Source organism: Nerophis lumbriciformis, linkage group LG15 (genome assembly GCF_033978685.3).
Source record: "Nerophis lumbriciformis linkage group LG15, RoL_Nlum_v2.1, whole genome shotgun sequence".
In the NCBI taxonomy this organism is placed as follows: Eukaryota; Metazoa; Chordata; class Actinopteri; order Syngnathiformes; family Syngnathidae; genus Nerophis; species Nerophis lumbriciformis.
The window spans coordinates 39,942,547-39,961,643 of record NC_084562.2 but is presented as its reverse complement, the minus strand read 5'-3'; the positions used below and the strand labels follow the sequence as shown (position 1 = coordinate 39,961,643).

The 19,097-nt window shown below is 40.9% G+C and overlaps 1 protein-coding gene across 2 annotated transcripts in view; it reads left to right on the top strand.

Annotated features, from left to right (window-relative positions):
* The window catches only part of LOC133616116 (synaptotagmin-7-like), a 463,372-nt gene that overhangs the window by 295,868 nt on the left and 148,407 nt on the right, over positions 1–19,097 (top strand). For both annotated transcript variants that reach the window (XM_061975228.1, XM_061975227.1), the window contains one exon: positions 5,928–6,275. In XM_061975228.1, the coding sequence (XP_061831212.1) occupies positions 5,928–6,275 (348 nt within the window). The remainder of the gene's footprint in view (positions 1–5,927; positions 6,276–19,097) is intronic.

Sequence of the window (19,097 nt, the reverse complement as noted above, 5' to 3'; positions counted from 1 at the left end):
GATAGATAGATAGATAGATGGATAGATAGATAGATAGATAGATAGATAGTACTTTATTGATTTCTTCAGGAGAGTTCCCTCAGGAAGATTAAAATAAAAAAATAAAAAATTATTAAAAATGAATAATAATTTAAAAATTAAAAATTATAGCTGCTGAATGACTTAAAGGGCTGGTTTAAACAAATGTAATTGATTCTGTTCCCTGGCGTTTCATTTGTGTTTCATTTTAGAGATACACTATATTGCCAAAAGTATTTGGTCACCAATCCAAATGATCAGAGTCAGGTGTCCTAATCACTTGGTCACAGGTGTATAAAATCAAGCACTTAGGCATGGAGACTATTTCTACAAACATTTGTGAAAGAATGGGCCGCTCTCAGGAGTTCAGTGATTTCCAGCGTGGAACTGTCATAGGATGGCACCTGTGCAACAAATCCAGTCGGGACATTTCCTCGCTCCTAAATATTCCAAAGTCAACTGTCGGCTTTATTATAAGAAAATGGAAGAGTTTGGGAACAACAGCAACTCGTAAACTGACAGAGAGGGGTCAGCGCATAGTGCAAAGAGGTCTGCACAGTCAGTTGCTACAGAGCTCCAAACTTCATGTGACCTTCCAATCAGCCCACGTACAGTACGCAGAAAGATTCATACAATGGGTTTCCATGGCCGAGCAGCTGCATCTAATCCATACATCACCAAATCAAATCAAATCAAATCAACTTTATTTATAAAGCACATTTAAAATTTACCACAGGGGTAGCCAAGTCCAATGCATAGCGTCGGATGCAGTGGTGTAAAGCACGTCCCCACTGGACTCTAGAGCTGTGGAGACGCCTTCTCTGGAGTGATGAATCAAGCTTTTCCATCAGGCAATCTGATGGACGAGGCTGGGTTTGGAGGTTGCCAGGAGAACGGTACATTTCGGACTACATCGTGCCGAGTGTGAATTTTGGTGAAGGAGGAATTATGGTGTGGGGTTGTTTTTCAGGAGTTGGGCTTGGCCCATTAGTTCCAGTGAAAGGAACGTTGAATGCTCCAGAGAACCAAAACGTTTTGGACAATTCCATGCTCCCAACCTTGTGGGAACAGTTTGGAGCGGGCCCCTTCCTCTTTCAACATTCAGCAAGGTCCATAAATAAATGGATGACAGAGTCTGGTGTGGATGAACTTGACTGGCCTGCACAGAGTCCTGACCTGAACCCAATAGAACACCTTTGGGATGAATTAGAACAGACAAGCATCTCAACTTCTCGACCAACATAAGTGTGTGACCTCACCAATGCGTTTTTGGAAGAATGATCGAAAATTCCTATAAACACACCCCGCAACCTTGTGGACAGCCTTCCCAGAAGAGTTGAAGCTGTAATAGCTGCTAAAAGGTGGACCGACATCATATCGAGCCCTATGGGTTAGAAATGGGATGGCATTTCAAGTTCATATGTGAGTCAAGGCAGGTGGCCAAATACATTTGGCAATATAGTGTATATTATTATTGTATTAGTTTCTCCTTGAGCACTGCCGGTGGTGCACACAAAAACCTCCTTTAAATAATGCGGTCTGCACTACTTTTGCTTTTGTTGTCATGACTCGGTCCTGGGGTTTAGTTTTTCTAGAAGGCAACTGAAAGTTGGCTCGGGCGAGACGGGAATGAAGGTGCATTTTTATTTAAACACTATAAATACAAAACAAGGAAGTAAACAAAAGGCGCGCGCAATGGCGGAGAACAAACTATGAAACCAAACACTTGCACAAAGGCAAAAACTATGAACAACAAAAAACACTAACTGTGGCAATAATAAACAAAACTTACTTGGCATGGACAAAAAGGAGCAGCGTGAACGATGGACATGAAAAAAGAGTCAGAAATGTGCAGAGCATAAATGTGGGGATGTCACCAGAAAGACAAACTGAAGAACAATGAACTTAAATACTACAGACATGATTAACGAAAACAGGTGCGTGACTCAAAACGTGAAACAGGTGCGTGACGTGACAGGTGAAAACTAATGGGTTGCTATGGTGACAAACAAGAGTGCACAATGAGTCCAAACGTGGAACAGGTGAAACTAATGGGTAATCATGGAAACAAGACAAGGGAGTGAAAAGCCAGAAACTAAAGAGTCCAATAACTAAACAAAACATGACTAAGACAAAACATGATTACACAGACATGACATTTGTTATCAATTGCACACAAAGTGTTAGTAGATCACCCCCATCACACCGACTAATAATACCAACAGTTGTATAGTTTGCACACACTGTTCAGCGCGTGGTATTTGGATCTTAGTAGATCAGGCCCATAGTGTAACTAGTAAGAGCTACTGTAAAATTTGAATCGTAACAACTAATATTTTAACTTTGTGTTTAAATATATATAATGCTTGTTTTAGCTTTTTTTAGATCCAATTTAATTTGATGTACTTTTTTTTTAAACTCTTGATTAATGCCAGCTTAATACAGTACGTTACAGTATGTTATTATGTTCTACGAAAATCCAGCAAGCGACTTTTATTTACTCTGGGAATACAGCATTGAATACATTACATTATGCAATAAATGTGCCTATATGGAGCATAAATGCAAGTAAGAGCTTTTGTTTTGTACAAGTTGACCTGGCAATGCTTTTTTTTTTTCCTTCGGGTGCTTGTCTCTTGGCTCCTCCAGCAGATTTCGGGCTGAGTTAATTCTGCAAAGCGCTGCTAAACACAAGTTCAGACAGTAAATCTTCCTGCACAGCTTTAGCGGGAGACAGAGCTGTTTACATCGTCTTACAAGTACAAGCTTATGTACATCAGACAGCAGTGATTGAGTGTAGGCTAGGGGCTGACAACGCACTGCATAAGTTTAAGACTTGTCGACTTGTTAATTGGTGGATGGACTTGAAGAGTAAAAATGGAGGGTAAAGTCGAAAAGGGCTCAGCAGCATCAATAAGTAAAGTAATAAGGGAAGACAAAACTGCATAAACACAAGTAGGTCAAGACTCATTTGGGAGAGAGGTTCTTTAATTTAGTGTTGCTGATGTACACTCAACACATTATTTAGGATGGTTTGTTTGACACAAAAAGCTGAAAAAAAATATTAATAATGCTTGACAAAGAACTGCATTGCATTATACCGCATTATTGGTGCATTATACTGCAAAGTGACGTTTCTAAATTAGGCAACCAGTGTAGTGTACCTGTAAACCTGTTAACTGTGTTTTCACATTTTTCATCACAAGTTTAAAACTCCACACAGATGTTAGCAGCAGCTGTTTGTCTAATTTATCTTTTGCTCACCCTCTTGTTTTTGTTGTTGTATTCTGTCTTCACTCAATCTGTGTGCAGACTTTATTCCCAGAAGCTTCTAAAATGATGGTTTTAATATACATTTAAAACATGTCCTTGTGGTCTAGATCAGTATCTCTTAACCGTTTTTGGGCCGTGAGCACCCCCTAGAGCAGGGGTGTCAAAGTCAAGGCGCGAATTGATTATCTATGGCCCCCGGGATGATATTTGATTAGTATTAGAACCGGCCCGCAGAAATTTAAAATTGCACTTTAGTAAGCTAACCCGGCCGTATTGGCATGTGTTGCAATGTTAAGATTTAATCATTGATATATAAACTATCAGACTGCGTGGTCGGTAGTAGTGGGTTTCAGTAGGCCTTTAAACAAACATTTTATGGATTTACCCACTCACAAACTTATGTACACCTGCACACTCGATCGATTCAAACTCTGCATTATATTCGAGCATCCCCTTTTATAGGGGGAAGTCTTCCCAGGTTATTGTATTGTAACGACTGTCTGAATAAAGTGAGGAGACTAAAATTAAAGTTCAACAATTTATTCTGCAAATGGAATAAGTACAAACATTAGCAATACCAACGCTGGAGAGAAGACTGAGTTCTACAAAGTCTGGCGCATTCTTTCTCGATGGTCACACTGTTCACTTGCTTTTGACCATCCTGCTACCCCTCCCAAGCATAGTTGCTTGGGTATCAGTCCAATGAAACCGAAAGGTAACACTTACACACACACACACACACACACACACACACACACACACACAAATGTTCTTTGCACACTAATATTTCATTTATGCATTCACGCCTGTCTGGTATATCTGTTGAACAAAAGATGCATTGTAGTCTCCTTATGTTCTTTAGAACTACCATGTTAGATCAATCACCAGATAACTTTTACAAACAGTTTTTAGAATCAACTAACACACATATGCATGACATTAGGAATGCCAGCAATGGCTGTTTGGCACTTCCTGCTCCCAGGACCAATCTCCTCAAACATACAGTCATGTATATGTATATCATTCTGGAATTGGTTGCCATCTCACATTAATCTCTCACAAAATAAATTGTCATTCAAGACAGCTTTGAAGATACACCCATTGCAGCTGCCCACATAACGTGAATTTTTAATACTGGGTTTAACTAGCTTTTTTATCTTATGTTGTACTTTTCTTTTGTATAATGTTTGGTATTCTTTGTATTTGTATTTTGTATGCTCCTATATGGACCCCAGGCAGACTAGCGGTCGTCTTGGCGTCAGCTAATGGGGATCCATTCAAAAAACAATTAACAATTCAATAAATAATAAACACAGACAGACACACACGTCTGCTTTCGCTCCGTCTCGTACCTGGCACCTATTCTCACCATCGAAACTAAGATGTATGCAATGTGTGTGTGTGTGTGTGTTTGTACAGTATGTAACGAAGATAGAAACACAAGTGTCATGTCTGTGTGATCATGTTTTTGTTTTGGTCATGTTCGGTTTTGTTTTTGGACTTTCTGTGCACTTTTGTTTTGTCACCATAGCAACCATTAGTTTTCACCTGTCACGTCACGCACCTGTTTCACGTTTTGAGTCACGCACCTGTTTTCGTTAATCATGTCTGTAGTATTTAAGTTCATTGTTTTCAGTTTGTCTTTCTGGTGACATCCCACAATTATGCTCTGCACATTTCTGACACTTGATTTCATGTCCATCGTTCATGCTGCTCCTTTTTAGTCCATGCCAAGTAAGTTTTGTTTATTAATGCTATAGTCTTTTGGTTTCATCGTTTGTTCTCCGCCACTGTGCGCGCTTTTCGTTTGTACTTTTTTTTGCTATAGTCTTTTGGTTTCATTGTTTGTTCTCCGCTACTGTGCGCACTTTTCGTTTGTACTTTATTTTGATATATTAAATAAATCATGTATTTACATTCCCGTCTCGCCCGAGCCAACTTTCCGTTGCATTCCGGAAAAGCAAACCCCCAGGACCAAGTCATGACAACAAGATGAACTCATTGTTTCCTCGAGCGGAACAGAGAACGCATTTATTCCTCTAAAATTAGAAAAAGTAAACATTTCTAATGTCGCACATCAGTGGTATTATGCACATGACACGATTAAATTAAAATAATACTTTTTTCTACCTTTTTTTGTTTTTCCATCACAGCCTAACCTAACCCCTCCTCCACACTCCGGATTGTAAATAATTCAATGTATATACCCTGATGATTATCTTGTGTGATGACTGTATTATGATGATAGTATATATCTGATAGTATATATCTGTATCATGAATCAATTTAAGTGGACCCCAACTTAAACAAGTTGAAAAACTTATTCGGGTGTTACCATTTAGTGGTCAATTGTACAGAATATGTACTTCACTGTGCAACCTACTAATAAAAGTCTCAATCAATCAATCAAAAAAAGGGGAAGAGCCTCTACCCTTCGTCTCAATAAAATTTAAAATATGTAAAGATATTTAACATTTATCAACATTTATAAGTCAGAAAGGACAAAATTCATCATAAGTCCCTTTAACATTTATTATATACATTCTGTTCCTGTGTGATGGACAAGCTTTGTGTGATTGACCTCGTAAATATCCACCAGGTTTTATTAATAGTGTGTCTTTTGTGTTTCTGCTCAGTTTTGGGGACACTTCCCTCTCAACTACGTCCACACTGGAGCACATCCCGTCTTCGGCTGTGGCGCGACCCCGGCCCCTGGTCCGGCAGCAGAGCCTCCAACAGCCCCTCACTCACCAGCCCCCTCCGGGTCCTAACGACCCCCCTGTGACCTCGCAAAGCCTGGGCCAGCTGCACACAGGCCCAGGTGGCGGGGGCCACCGTGGAGGACCACGAGGGGTCCGGGGGAGTACGGCCGGAGCCTCCCGGTACAGAGGGGCAGGGGCGGGCCGGTCAAGGTCGAATCCGGGAAGCTGGGACCATATGATGGAACAGATCCGCCACAGGGGGCTGGACGTCAAGTCGTTCTTGTAAGTGTTGCTGTGATAGAACCAGTGATGTCTTTTCAGGGGAGAAGGAGCCTAATAATGGAAAATGAAAATGAAATATTATAATAATTGGAAAATCAGCAAATGTGGGAGGTACTGAATACAGAATCATAAATTAATTGATTTTATGATGGAGCTCTTAACTTAAAACACTTGTATCTCAAATCAATGTGTCACATTGAAATTAAATGAAATCTAATTGGTTTTTAATTAATTATAACATGTAACATGTAGTTTAAAAAGAATAATACACTTTTTGAAATATTGTATGAAACACAGTACAATAAAAATATACTACAACCACAGTAGTTTTAAGAAGTAATGTGAAATTATGGACAGCATTTACTTTTGAGGGTGGACTTCCGCGGTATATCCTTACAGCTGCTTCTCTGTCAAATACACCGTCAGCACCTTTTCCACATTTAAATGCCTACTGAAATGCGATTTTCTTATTTAAACGGGTATAGCAGGTCCATTCTATGTGTCATACTTGATCATTTCGCGATATTGCCATATTTTTGCTGAAAGGATTTAGTAGAGAACATCGACGATAAAGTTCGCAACTTTTGGTCGCTGATAAAAAAGCCTTGCCTGTACCGGAAGTAGCAGACAATATGCACGTGACGTCACAGGTTGTGGAGCTCCTCACATCTGCACATTGTTTACAATCATGGCCACCAGCAGCGAGAGCGATTCGGACCGAGAAAGCGACGATTTCCCCATTAATTTGAGGGAGGATGAAAGATTTGTGGATGAGGAAAGTGAGAGTGAAGGACTAGAGGGCAGTGGGAGCGATTCAGATAGGGAAGATGCTGTGAGAAGCGGGTGGGACCTGATATTCAGCTGGGAATGACTAAAACAGTAAATAAACACAAGACATATATATACTCTATTAGCCACAACACAACAAGGCTTATATTTAATATGCCACAAATTAATCCCGCATAACAAACACCTCCCCCCCTCAGAATCAGAATCAGAATCAGCTTTATTGTCATTACGCAAGGTAACGAGATTGAGGCCATTCCATACAGTGCGATGTGTGCATGCTAGAAAAACAATGTGCAAATATATAAAAATATAAAAATGTAGAAGTGCAATGAATATGGTGTGAAATGAATATATACATGAAAAAACAAAAAAACAAAAAAAAAAACAGGGTGGTTGGTGGAATGGGTTATTGCACCGAAGAGAGGGCAGTTATGAGGGACAATGGGGCAGTCCGTTCAGGATGGTTATGGCCCTGGGGAAGAAGCTGTTCTTTAGCCTGTTTGTTTTGGTTTTAATGCACCTGTAGCGCTTCCCAGAGGGCAGCAGGTGGAACAGGTCAGAGCCAGGGTGGGTGCTGTCCTTGATGATGGCACTGGCTCTGTTGAGGCAGTGGGAGGTGTAGATGTCCGTCAGAGAGGGGAGAGGGCGGCCGATGATCTTCTGAGCCGTCTTGACCACTCTTTGCAGCCTCTCCCTGTCTGCTGCAGTGCAGCTGCCGTACCATACCGTAATACAGTAGGTCAGCAGGCTCTCGATGGACGAGCGGTAGAAGGTCAGCAGCAGGTCAGGCTTCAGCTTGTACTTCCCGAGGACTCTAAGGAAGTGTAGCCGCTGCTGAGCCTTCTTGATGATTGATGTGGTGTTGACTGTCCAGGAGAAGTCATTAGAGATGTGGACTCCAAGGTACCTGAAGGTGTGGACCCTCTCTACACGCTCGCCGTTGATGTAGAGGGGGGCAGGGTCGGTGCTGCTCCTCCTGAAGTCGACGATGATCTCTCTGGTCTTGCTGGTGTTGAGACCAGGCCGTCAGCTTCAGGACCTCCTCTCTGTAGGCAGCCTCGTCACCCCTGGAGATGAGCCCGACCACTGTGGTATCGTCGGCGAACTTGACGGTAAGGTTGTCACTGTGGGCCGGACTGCAGTCATGGGTGTAAAGGCAGTAGAGGAGGGGGCTCAGCACACAGCCCTGTGGGGAGCCGATGCTCAGCGTGCGGGAGGATGAGAGGTGCGGGCCAAGTCTCACATTCTGGGGTCGGTCCGTTAGGAAGTCCCTTATCCAGGCGTTTGTGAGAGCCAATACAACTCAAATACCTGCACAACACACTCAATCCCACAGCCCAAAGTACCGTTCACCTCCCCAAAGTGTATATTACACATATATTTCCCCAAAGTCCCCAAAGTTACGTACATGACATGCACATAGCGGCACGCACGTACGGGCAAGCGATCAAATGTTTGGAAGCCGCAGCTGCGTACTCACGGTACTGCGTCTGCGTATCCAACTCAAAGTCCTCCTGGTAAGAGTCTCTGTTGTCCCAGTTCTCCACAGGCCAATGGTAAAGCTTGACTGTCATCTTTCGGGAATGTAAACAATGAAACACCGGCTGTGTTTTTATTGCTGCAGCCGGCCGCAATACACCGCTTCCCATCTACAGCTTTCTTCTTTGCTGTCTCCATTGTTCATTGAATAAATAGCAAAAGATTCACCAACACAGATGTCCAGAATACTGTGGAATTTTGCGATGAAAACAGACGACTTAATAACTGGCCACCATGCTGTCCCTAAATGTCCTCTACAATCCGTGACGTCACGCGCAGGCGTCATCATACCGAGACGTTTTCAGCAGGATATTTCAACGCGAAATTTAAAATTGCCCTTTAGTAAGCTAACCCGGTCGAATTGGCATGTGTTGCAATGTTAAGATTTCATCATTGATATATAAACTGTCAGACTGCGTGGTCGGTAGTAGTGGGTTTCAGTAGGCCTTTAAATGGATAAATGTCCACCGCTTAGATGTTATTTTAACATTATTAACTTGCGTTATTGCGTCATTCGACTTTAGTATGGTTAGCCGAGAGATAGCTCTTATCTCGAAACACTTAAGGTGAGGTACTCCTGTACTATGATACAGATATAAATATAATTGAAAAAAGATAGATATATAACAAAGTGTTTTTGAAGTAATTCCTATAATATTGGCACCTTGTGTGAGTTATACTTGCTATAATTAACTATACATCCTGATTGATCGCACTCTGGTTAATATTTTCGTGACATACTTGGTAAATCAGAAAAGTTCTAGGATTCATTATTCGATGTGAGAGGCATCATTCGGACGGTCAACCAACACCCGTGAAGAGGCGGGAGTTGTGGCAGGACAGCTTATGGATACTTTATTATGACAACGCACCTGCTCATAATGCCCTTAGCACCTTGCAGTCCCTGGCCGGGAAGATATTCGCCATGATGGAGTAACCTCCCAACGCACCTGACCTGGCTCTATGGGATTGTTTTACCTTTTTGAAATGTGCTCATCATCAAGATCGCAGTGACAACAAAGCTGTGGAGGATCTCGGAAGAATCCTACCAAGAGTGCATGAAGGCGTGGCAGAGAACTACTGTGCGTTTGACTCCACAAGAATTGCCATGATTTCCGGACTGTAAGGCGCTACTTTTTTCCCACGCTTTAAACCGTGCGCTTTAAACGATGCTGAGGCTAATTTATGGATTTTTCACGTGCCGCCCATCTCGTCACATCAGACCAACGAAATTGCTCACATTAAATCAAAGGCACTCACGCAATCATTTAATCAGCCGTTTAGCGCACTATGGACTCACCCTCAATAACGGAGGTAAACAACAACAAAATGCACAAGACTTAGCCCCAAAGCCGGAGACGATTGACCTAGTCATTGAAAAAAGAAATCCACCGTTACAAACTGGCCCACGACACAGGGCGCTGAAGAAGTCGAAGGAGGAGAATGACGATGAAGACCGTATTCCGGTAGGCTACTGTATGTTACCAGTACTTCCTTTTGGTTAAATTTGCGAATTAACACATGTGCCTGTGTAAATATTTCATGTTTAAATGTTTATTCCTGAGGCTTAGAGACTTTTGGGACCAATATATGTACAACAAAATTCAGCCAAACAATTGATGTGTGCAGTTTATAATTAGGTGCGCTCTACAGCCCGTAAATTATGGTACATTTCCAAGGGGAAAACTTTTTTGAAAGCAGTCCTGGAACTTTTCTGACATGCAAGTCTTACACGGAAAGCAGACCGCGCTGAAGGGTGAGCTCTACAGGTGAGCTCTACAGGTGCTTGTTGCTGCTCTTCTACGCAGAGGCAGCTGTTTCGTTAAAAAGACATACAGCCTGAGTTGGACAAATCCAGAACAACCTTCTGTTATTCTTGTTATGAATCTCAATTGAAACTGAACTTTTAGATTTTTAATGCGATGTTCTATTATTATTAGAGAAACTACATTTTGACCCTATTTAGAATATTTTGTTTTCTTGTTGTTGTTATTTAGTCTGTAATAAATATTTCAATGCATCAGATTTAAGCATTTTTTTAAATAGTCTACTTAAAGTCCAAAAATAAATCTATATGACAATACAGTAACTATTATTTGCACTGAATGTGCATGACATGTGGAATTGCATGTTGAGAACGAATGGAGGGTGCAACACAATTACACCTCTCATGGCTATAGGGCTGTCAAAGTTAACACGTTAATTCATGGAGTAGAATAGAAAATAATTGAATAGAATATTATTGTCACATATACCCATGTACAAAGGGATTAAAACCAGGTCTTTGGTGCAGACTTGAAATGAAAAAAAAATGAAAAAAATAGGCAAAAAAAGAGAAAATATAAAAAAAATTATGTATATATATATATATATATATATATATATATATATATATATATATATATATATATATATATATATATATATATATATAATTAAATTAATAAAAGCAATAAGGAAAAAAGGTGCATGGTTTTGTCTATTTGCATATGCGAAAAGGTAATATGTGTGAGTTATTGCATTATCAGTAAGAAATGTAAACATTGCACAGATGAATGGTTTCACTCTACAGTAATGATGAGTGTATATTGGACAGTGAGAGTTATGATACGCAGCATAATATACAGATATTGTACAGTAATCAAAGTGAAGAATATTTAAGTATTGCACAATTGGTGGATTAGGGATAGGGGTCAACGTGTTGGACTGTAATTGAGTGCATGTGAGAGTTCAGTGATTATGGCTCTCAGAAAAAAGGTGTGTTCGAATGTATTTCTCCTTGATTTAATGCACCTGTAGCATGCAATCTCATGCAATCAATCACAAAAATGTGTATAAATGCAAATTAATCGCACAATTTATTTTGAGTGCGTATGCTGCATTACCTTAACCGTGGACGGTTACCTGAAAGGCGGATCAGGTTGCTTTACGGCAGACCTTCTCAATTATGTTCCATTACGCCCCCCTAGGAAGAAGAAAACACATACTCTCTACCGTGACTATAAATAGTATCATCTGTCTATTAAAATATTATAAGTACACCTCTGCATAACATTACATGCTTATTAACATTAAAAAACAACAACACACTGCAGTGAAGCCAAGCGCTACATACGCTTCATCATATTCTAGTACGGCAAAAAAAAGCATGTTCCCTGATTCACTCCCCGAGGTGTGGTGAAATTGCCCTGTGCATTTGTCCCATCCCCGTGTTCCACCCCCTGGAAGGTGAAGGGGAGCAGTGAGCAGCAGCGGTGGCCGCGCTCGGGAATAATTTTGGTGATTTAACCCCCAATTGCAGCCCTTGATGCTGAGGGCCAAGCAGGGAGGTAAAGGGTCTCATTTTTATAGTCTTTGAACTCACGACCTACCGATCTCAGGGCGGACACTCTAACCACTAGACCGCTGAGCAAGCAGTGAACATGCAAAACTGATCAATCTTTATTTGGGGCGGCGTGGTTCTGTTGGTAGAGCGGCCGTGCCAGCAACTTGAGGGTTCCAGGCAGGGGCGCCGCAAGGGATTTTGGGCACCATGAAAAGAATCTTTACAGGGCCCCCAACACAGTGTCATTATTTTTTCTGTATTATAATTTAATAATCATTAGGGGCCTCTCTGGGCCCCCCTCCATCATGGGCCCCTAGAATCCGTCTCCTTTACCCCCCCTTTTTGGCGCCCCTGGTTCCAGGTTCGATCTCCGCTCCCTCCATCCATGGGCAAGACACTTTACCCACCTGCTTCCAGTGCCACCCACACTAGTTTACATGTAGCTTAAAAATGTAGATGATGGGTTTCACTATATAAAAGGCTTTGAGTCTATAGAGAAAAGCGCTATATAAATATAATTCACTTCACTTCACTAATCTGATTTTAAAAAGTAATTGTTTGACAACACTTATAACAACAAGTCAGTAGTAGTGTTGTCCTGGAACCAATATTATTTTGATACTTTTCGATACTTTTCTAAATTAAGTGGACCACAAAAAATGGCATTATTGGCTTTATTTTAACAAAAAAATCTTACTATACATTAAACATATGTTTCTTATAGCAAGTTTGTCCTTAAATAAAATAGTGAACATACAAGACAACATCCATCCATCCATTTTCTACCGCTTATTCCCTTTGGGGTCGCGGGGGGCGCTGGAGCCTATCTCAGCTACAATCGGGCGGAAGGCGGGGTACACCCTGGACAAGTCGCCACCTCATCGCAGGGCCAACACAGATAGACAGACAACATTCACACTCACATCCACACACTAGGGCCAATTTAGTGTTGCCAATCAACTTATCCCCAGGTGCATGTCTTTGGAGGTGGGAGGAAGCCGGAGTACCCGGAGGGAACCCACGCAGTCACGGGGAGAACATGCAAACTCCACACAGAAAGATCCCGAGCCCGGGATTGAACCCAAGACTACTCAGGACCTTCGTATTGTGAGGCAGATGCACTAACCCCTCTGCCACCGTGAAGCCCACAAGACAAGACAACATGTCTTTTATTAATAAGTAAGCAAACAAAGGCTGCTAATTTAGCTGCTGACATATGCAGTAACATATTGTGTCATTTATCATTCTATTATTTTGTAAAAATTATAAAGGACAAGTGGTAGAAAATGAATTATTAATCTACTTGTTCATTTACTGTTAATATCTGCTTACTTTCTCTTTTAACATGTTTTATCTACACTTCTGTTAAAATGTAATAATCACTTATTCTTCTGTTGTTTGGATACTTTACATTAGTTTTGGATGATACCACAAATTTGGGTATCAATCCGATACCAAGTCGTTACAGGATCATACATTGGTCATATTCTAAGTCCTCATATGTCCAGGGACATATTTCCTGGGTTTATAAACATAATATGAATAAAAAAAAAAAATGAAATAAGATGTTGTGATACCAAAATATATCGACATAATCATAGTAGTATTGACTACATACGCTCTTGTACTTTGGTATCATTACAGTGGATGTTAGGTGTAGATGCACCAATGGCGTTTGTTTACATTGTCACGCCGGTGAGCTACGGTGTGTAGGGAATCATGTTTAGCTATTCCTCGTCCTGCAGGGATGATACTTGCAAGAAACATACTTTATTTGTCACCATGGGGGCGAGAATTAGTGATTTAGAAGTAGCTAAAAAAACTGCCTACTGCGGCTGAACTTTAGCCGCTAGCCAGCTAGCCATGTCTTAAAGCACCTCCTCCGGTGGGCGTTTCAGTGTTATAACTTCACCTTTATCTTTAGTTTTTAAGCCCAAATGCGTCCGTTCTCCCTTTTATGTCTGCACACATTGTCTGCTTGTAAGTACTCTGTGATTGTGCGCTGCCGAACATGCTCGTCTGCTCGTAAAACCAGCAACGACACGACGTGACGACGATGGGTGGCAGGGGACCGGTACTTTTCAGAGGCGGTATAGTACCGAATATGATTCATTAGTATCGTGGTACTATACTAATACCGGTATACCGTACAACCCTAGTCAGTGGTTAGTTAAATATTATCAAGACTAGGGATGTCCGATAATGGCTTTTTGCCGATATCCAATATTCCGATATTGTCCAACTCTTTAATTACCGATACCGATATCAACCGATACCGATATCAACCGATATATACAGTCGTGGAATTAACACATTATTATGCCTAATTTGGACAACCAGGTATGGTGAAAATAAGGTACTTTTTAAAAAAAAATTATAAAATAAAATAAGATAAATAAATTAAAAACATGTTCTTGAATAAAAAAGAAAATAAAACAATATAAAAACAGTTACATTGAAACTAGTAATTAATGAAAATTAGTAAAATTAACTGTTAAAGGTTAGTACTATTAGTGGACCAGCAGCACGCACAATCATGTGTGCTGACGGACTGTATCCCTTGCAGACTGTATTGATATATATTGATATATAATGTAGGAACCAGAATATTAATAACAGAAAGAAACAACCCTTTTGTGTGAATTAGTGTGAATGAGTGTAAATGGGGGAGGAAGGTTTTTTGGGTTGGTGCACTAATTGTAAGTGTATCTTGTGTTTTTTATGTTGATTTAATAAAAAAGAAAAAGAAAAAGAAAAAGAAAAAGAAAAAACGATACTGATAATAAAAAAGCGATACCGATAATTTCCGATATTACATTTTAACGCATTTATCGGCCGATAATATCTCTAATCAAGACTAATAAGGAATTAGTGCCTTGCCGACCAGCAACATGACAGCACGTCACCGGAAAGTACCTAAACCCCAAAAAGCAGGAACGTTTGTGTTTGTGTACAAGTTTTCTAGGCTAGTGGAGATTTAAGATACGGAGCTCATGAATCTCCCCCCACTTTAGGACCCTGAGGGGGAAACACAAACAAGCATTGTGGTCAGGAGGTTGCGTGTGACCTACCAAGTGCAGCGTGAGTCTCCTCACTTTCTTTTGTAATCAATAAAACCGGTGTCGGTGGTAATGGTTTCCCCGCCCGCCGGGTGGACTGCTCGTGTCGTTTCTGGTCATCTATACAAATGCATTCACCTTATTGATGAGCTCCATGCTGGCACTGTTTACAACTCCCCAGTGAGCCGCTGTCTCTCAAGTGCTCTGGTTGTCAATATTTCTCCAACAAACACCCTCTTATTAAGGCAGGGAGTCAGAACAGCGCAGGTGGGCTGGGGGGAATTAAAATAAAATGGCACAAACAATAGGAAAATATAATTGGACATTGAAGTTTTTTTTTTAGCTTTGCACCAGCCGAAGACACCCATAATAAACCAAATATTAACACTGAAAATAATGTGAAATACATATAAATGAGAAATGAAAGGGATAAATAAACACTTCACAGTACTTTTACCTTGACTGAACAAGCTTGTTTTTCAAGATGGAGAAGGATAATGGATTTTTTTGCAGTCGCACTCAATGAAAAAAAAGCACGGAGACTAAGGTTTGCGGATGCTAAAACACGTGCAAAAGCTGATTATCTAAGTTTGTGCCAGAGGATTGCGGCTTTTTAGTCAGCAGAATGAGAAGCATAATCCAATTAGTGTGCCTGTCTTCATGTATATGCAGAATACAGACTGATTATCAGAACGCCCACAATACTGGGAGGAGAAAATGCAAACATAACTATATAGCACACAAACGGTGTGATTTATCAAGACTAAAACTTGTTCTGCAACCGTTGTTTTGGTCATCTGCAACCTGGCAGGAGGCGATCACGCTGCTGCTCCATCAACATATATAGACTGTCATAAAGAAAAAATATTCGACATATTTTCTATTCAGGAAGATATTTTTTTTTATTTTATAGCTGCTAGATAACTTTAAGGCATATTGTAACCCACTACTACCGACCACGCAGTCTGATAGTTTTATATATCAATGATGAAATCTTAATATTGCAACACATGCCAATACGGCCGGGTTAGCTTACTAAAGTGCAATTTTAAATTTTGCGCGAAATATCCTGCTGAAAACGTCTCGGTATGATGACGCTTGTGCGTGACGTCACGGACTGTAAAGGACATTTTGGGACAGCATGGTGGCCAGTTATTAAGACGTCTGTTTTCATCGCAAAATTCCACAGTATTCTGGACATCTGTGTTGGTGAATCTTTTGCAATTTGTTCAATGAACAATGGAGACAGCAAAGAAGAAAGCTGTAGGTGGGAAGCGGTGTATTGCGGCAGGTGTTGTGCCGGATAACGCACCCCTGCCGTAGAATGCACCCCCTCACTGTTGTGCCGGATAACACAGCCGGTGTTTCACTGTTTACATTCCCGAAAGATGACAGTCAAGCTCTACCATTGGCCTGTGGAGAACTGGGACAACAGAGACTCTTACCAGGAGGACTTTGAGTTGGATACGCAGACGCGGTACCGTGAGTACACATGCAGCTGCGGCTTCCAAACATTTGATCGCTTGCCCGTACGTGCGTGCCACTATGTGCATGTCACTTACGTAACTTTGGGGACTTTGGGGAAATATATGTGCTGTATGAACTTTGGGGAGGTGAACAGTACTTTGGGCTGTGAGATTGAGTGTGTTGTGCAGGTGTTTGAGTTGTATTGGCGGGTTATATGGACGGGAGGGGGTAGGTGTTTGTTATGTGGGATTAATTTGTGGCATATTAAATATAAGCCTGGTTGTGTTGTGGCTAATAGAGTATATATATGTCTTGTGTTTATTTACTGTTTTAGTCATTCCCAGCTGAATATCAGGTCCCACCCGCTTCTCACAGAATCTTCCCTATCTGAATCGCTCCCACTGCCCTCTAGTCCTTCACTCTCACTTTCCTCATCCACAAATCTTTCATCCTCGCTCAAATTAATGGGGAAATTGTCGCTTTCTCGGTCCGAATCGCTCTCGCTGCTGGTGGCCATGATTGTAAACAATGTGCAGATGTGAGGAGCTCCACAACCTGTGACGTCACGTGCATATCGTCTGCTACTTCCGGTACAGGCAAGGCTTTTTTTATCAGCGACCAAAAGCTGCAAACTTTATCGTCGATGTTCTCTACTAAATCCTTTCAGCAAAAATATGGCAATATTGCGAAATGATCAAGTATGACACACAGAATGGACCTGCTATCACCGTTTAAATAAGAAAAGAAAATCGCATTTCAGTAGGCCTTTAAGGGGCTGATTAAAACAAATCCAATTGATGTGTTTTGGTGTCTTTGGCGTATTTTGGGGGGGGGGGATTTAATGCCATTAGTCTTTTCATATCGGATATATTATTAGAATACATTATTAAAATGTCTCCTCTATGAAAAAAATGTTTTCTTGCACCTGGAATATTTCAACACACGCTTGCTGTTAGTACCACCGTCTCCCAAAAAGTTGGTTCCATTGTAGACGTCCTGCAGGACTGCTTCTAACATGCCCAGAAAATGTGATAATTGTCTGATGCATGTTTAAAAACAGCAAAAGACTGCAGGTAGGAGCATGAGATCATAAATGTGCAGTAGATGATCACACAAAGACTTCATTTAAATAAGGGGGTCTGCACCAGTTATCAATTGTACACACAGTCTTAGTAGATCACAGGCAAACACCCACTGATTGTACATGTAATTTGATCATTTGCATACGCCGCTGACTGTGTAAGATTTGGATCTTAGTAGATCAGACCCAAAGTCACCAAGGATTCTTTGTTTAGGGACTCGACTATGAATAGCTGTTTTTTTTAACAAACACTTTAATTAGGAAAACACTTCCAATAATATTCCATTGCTTCAATTAATCGTTTAATTAGTGTAACTAATTAAAACAACAGAGTGTAATATGTGGACATAGTCTCCGCACGGCCGCTGCAATAGAGCACACATGAGAGTGACGGTGTGTGAGAGCTTTTTTTAAATTTTATTTTAGTTTTTGTTAATGCACACATGCGAAAAGTGCAATTTTATTTTTATTTTTTTAATTAGTTAATCAACATAAAAAACACAAGATACACTTACAGTTAGTGCACCAACCCAAAAACCCTCCGTCCCCCATTTACACTCATTCTCACTCATTCACACAAAAGGGTTGTTTCCTTCTGTTATTAATATTCTGGTTCCTACAATACAGGTAAAAGCCAGTAAATTAGAATATTTTGAAAAACTTGATTTATTTCAGTAATTGCATTCAAAAGGTGTAACTTGTACATTATATTTATTCATTGCACACAGACTGATGCATTCAAATGTTTATTTCATTTAATTTTGATGATTTGAAGTGGCAACAAATGAAAATCCAAAATTCCGTGTGTCACAAAATTAGAATATTACTTAAGGCTAATACAAAAAAGGGATTTTTAGAAATGTTGGCCAACTGAAAGTATGAAAATGAAAAATATGGGCATGTACAATACTCAATACTTGGTTGGAGCTCCTTTTGCCTCAATTACTGCGTTAATGCGGCGTGGCATGGAGTCTGGCACTGCTCAGGTGTTATGAGAGCCCAGGTTGCTCTGATAGTGGCCTTCAACTCTTCTGCGTTTTTGGGTCTGGCATTCTGCATCTTCCTTTTCACAATACCCCACAGATTTTCTATGGGGCTAAGGTCAGGGGAGTTGGCGGGCCAATTTAGAACAGAAATACCATGGTCTGTAAACCAGGCACGGGTAGATTTTGCGCTGTGTGCAGGCGCCAAGTCCTGTTGGAACTTGAAATCTCCATCTCCATAGAGCAGGTCAGCAGCAGGAAGCATGAAGTGCTCTAAAACTTGCTGGTAGACGGCTGCGTTGACCCTGGATCTCAGGAAACAGAGTGGACCGACACCAGCAGATGACATGGCACCCCAAACCATCACCCAACCATGCAAATTTTGCATTTGGAAATCGAGGTCCCAGAGTCTGGAGGAAGACAGGAGAGGCACAGGATCCACGTTGCCTGAAGTCTAGTGTAAAGTTTCCACCATCAGTGATGGTTTGGGGTGCCATGTCATCTGCTGGTGTCGGTCCACTCTGTTTCCTGAGATCCAGGGTCTGTCATTCTTGTTTGGTGTGGCTTCACAGTGTGGCG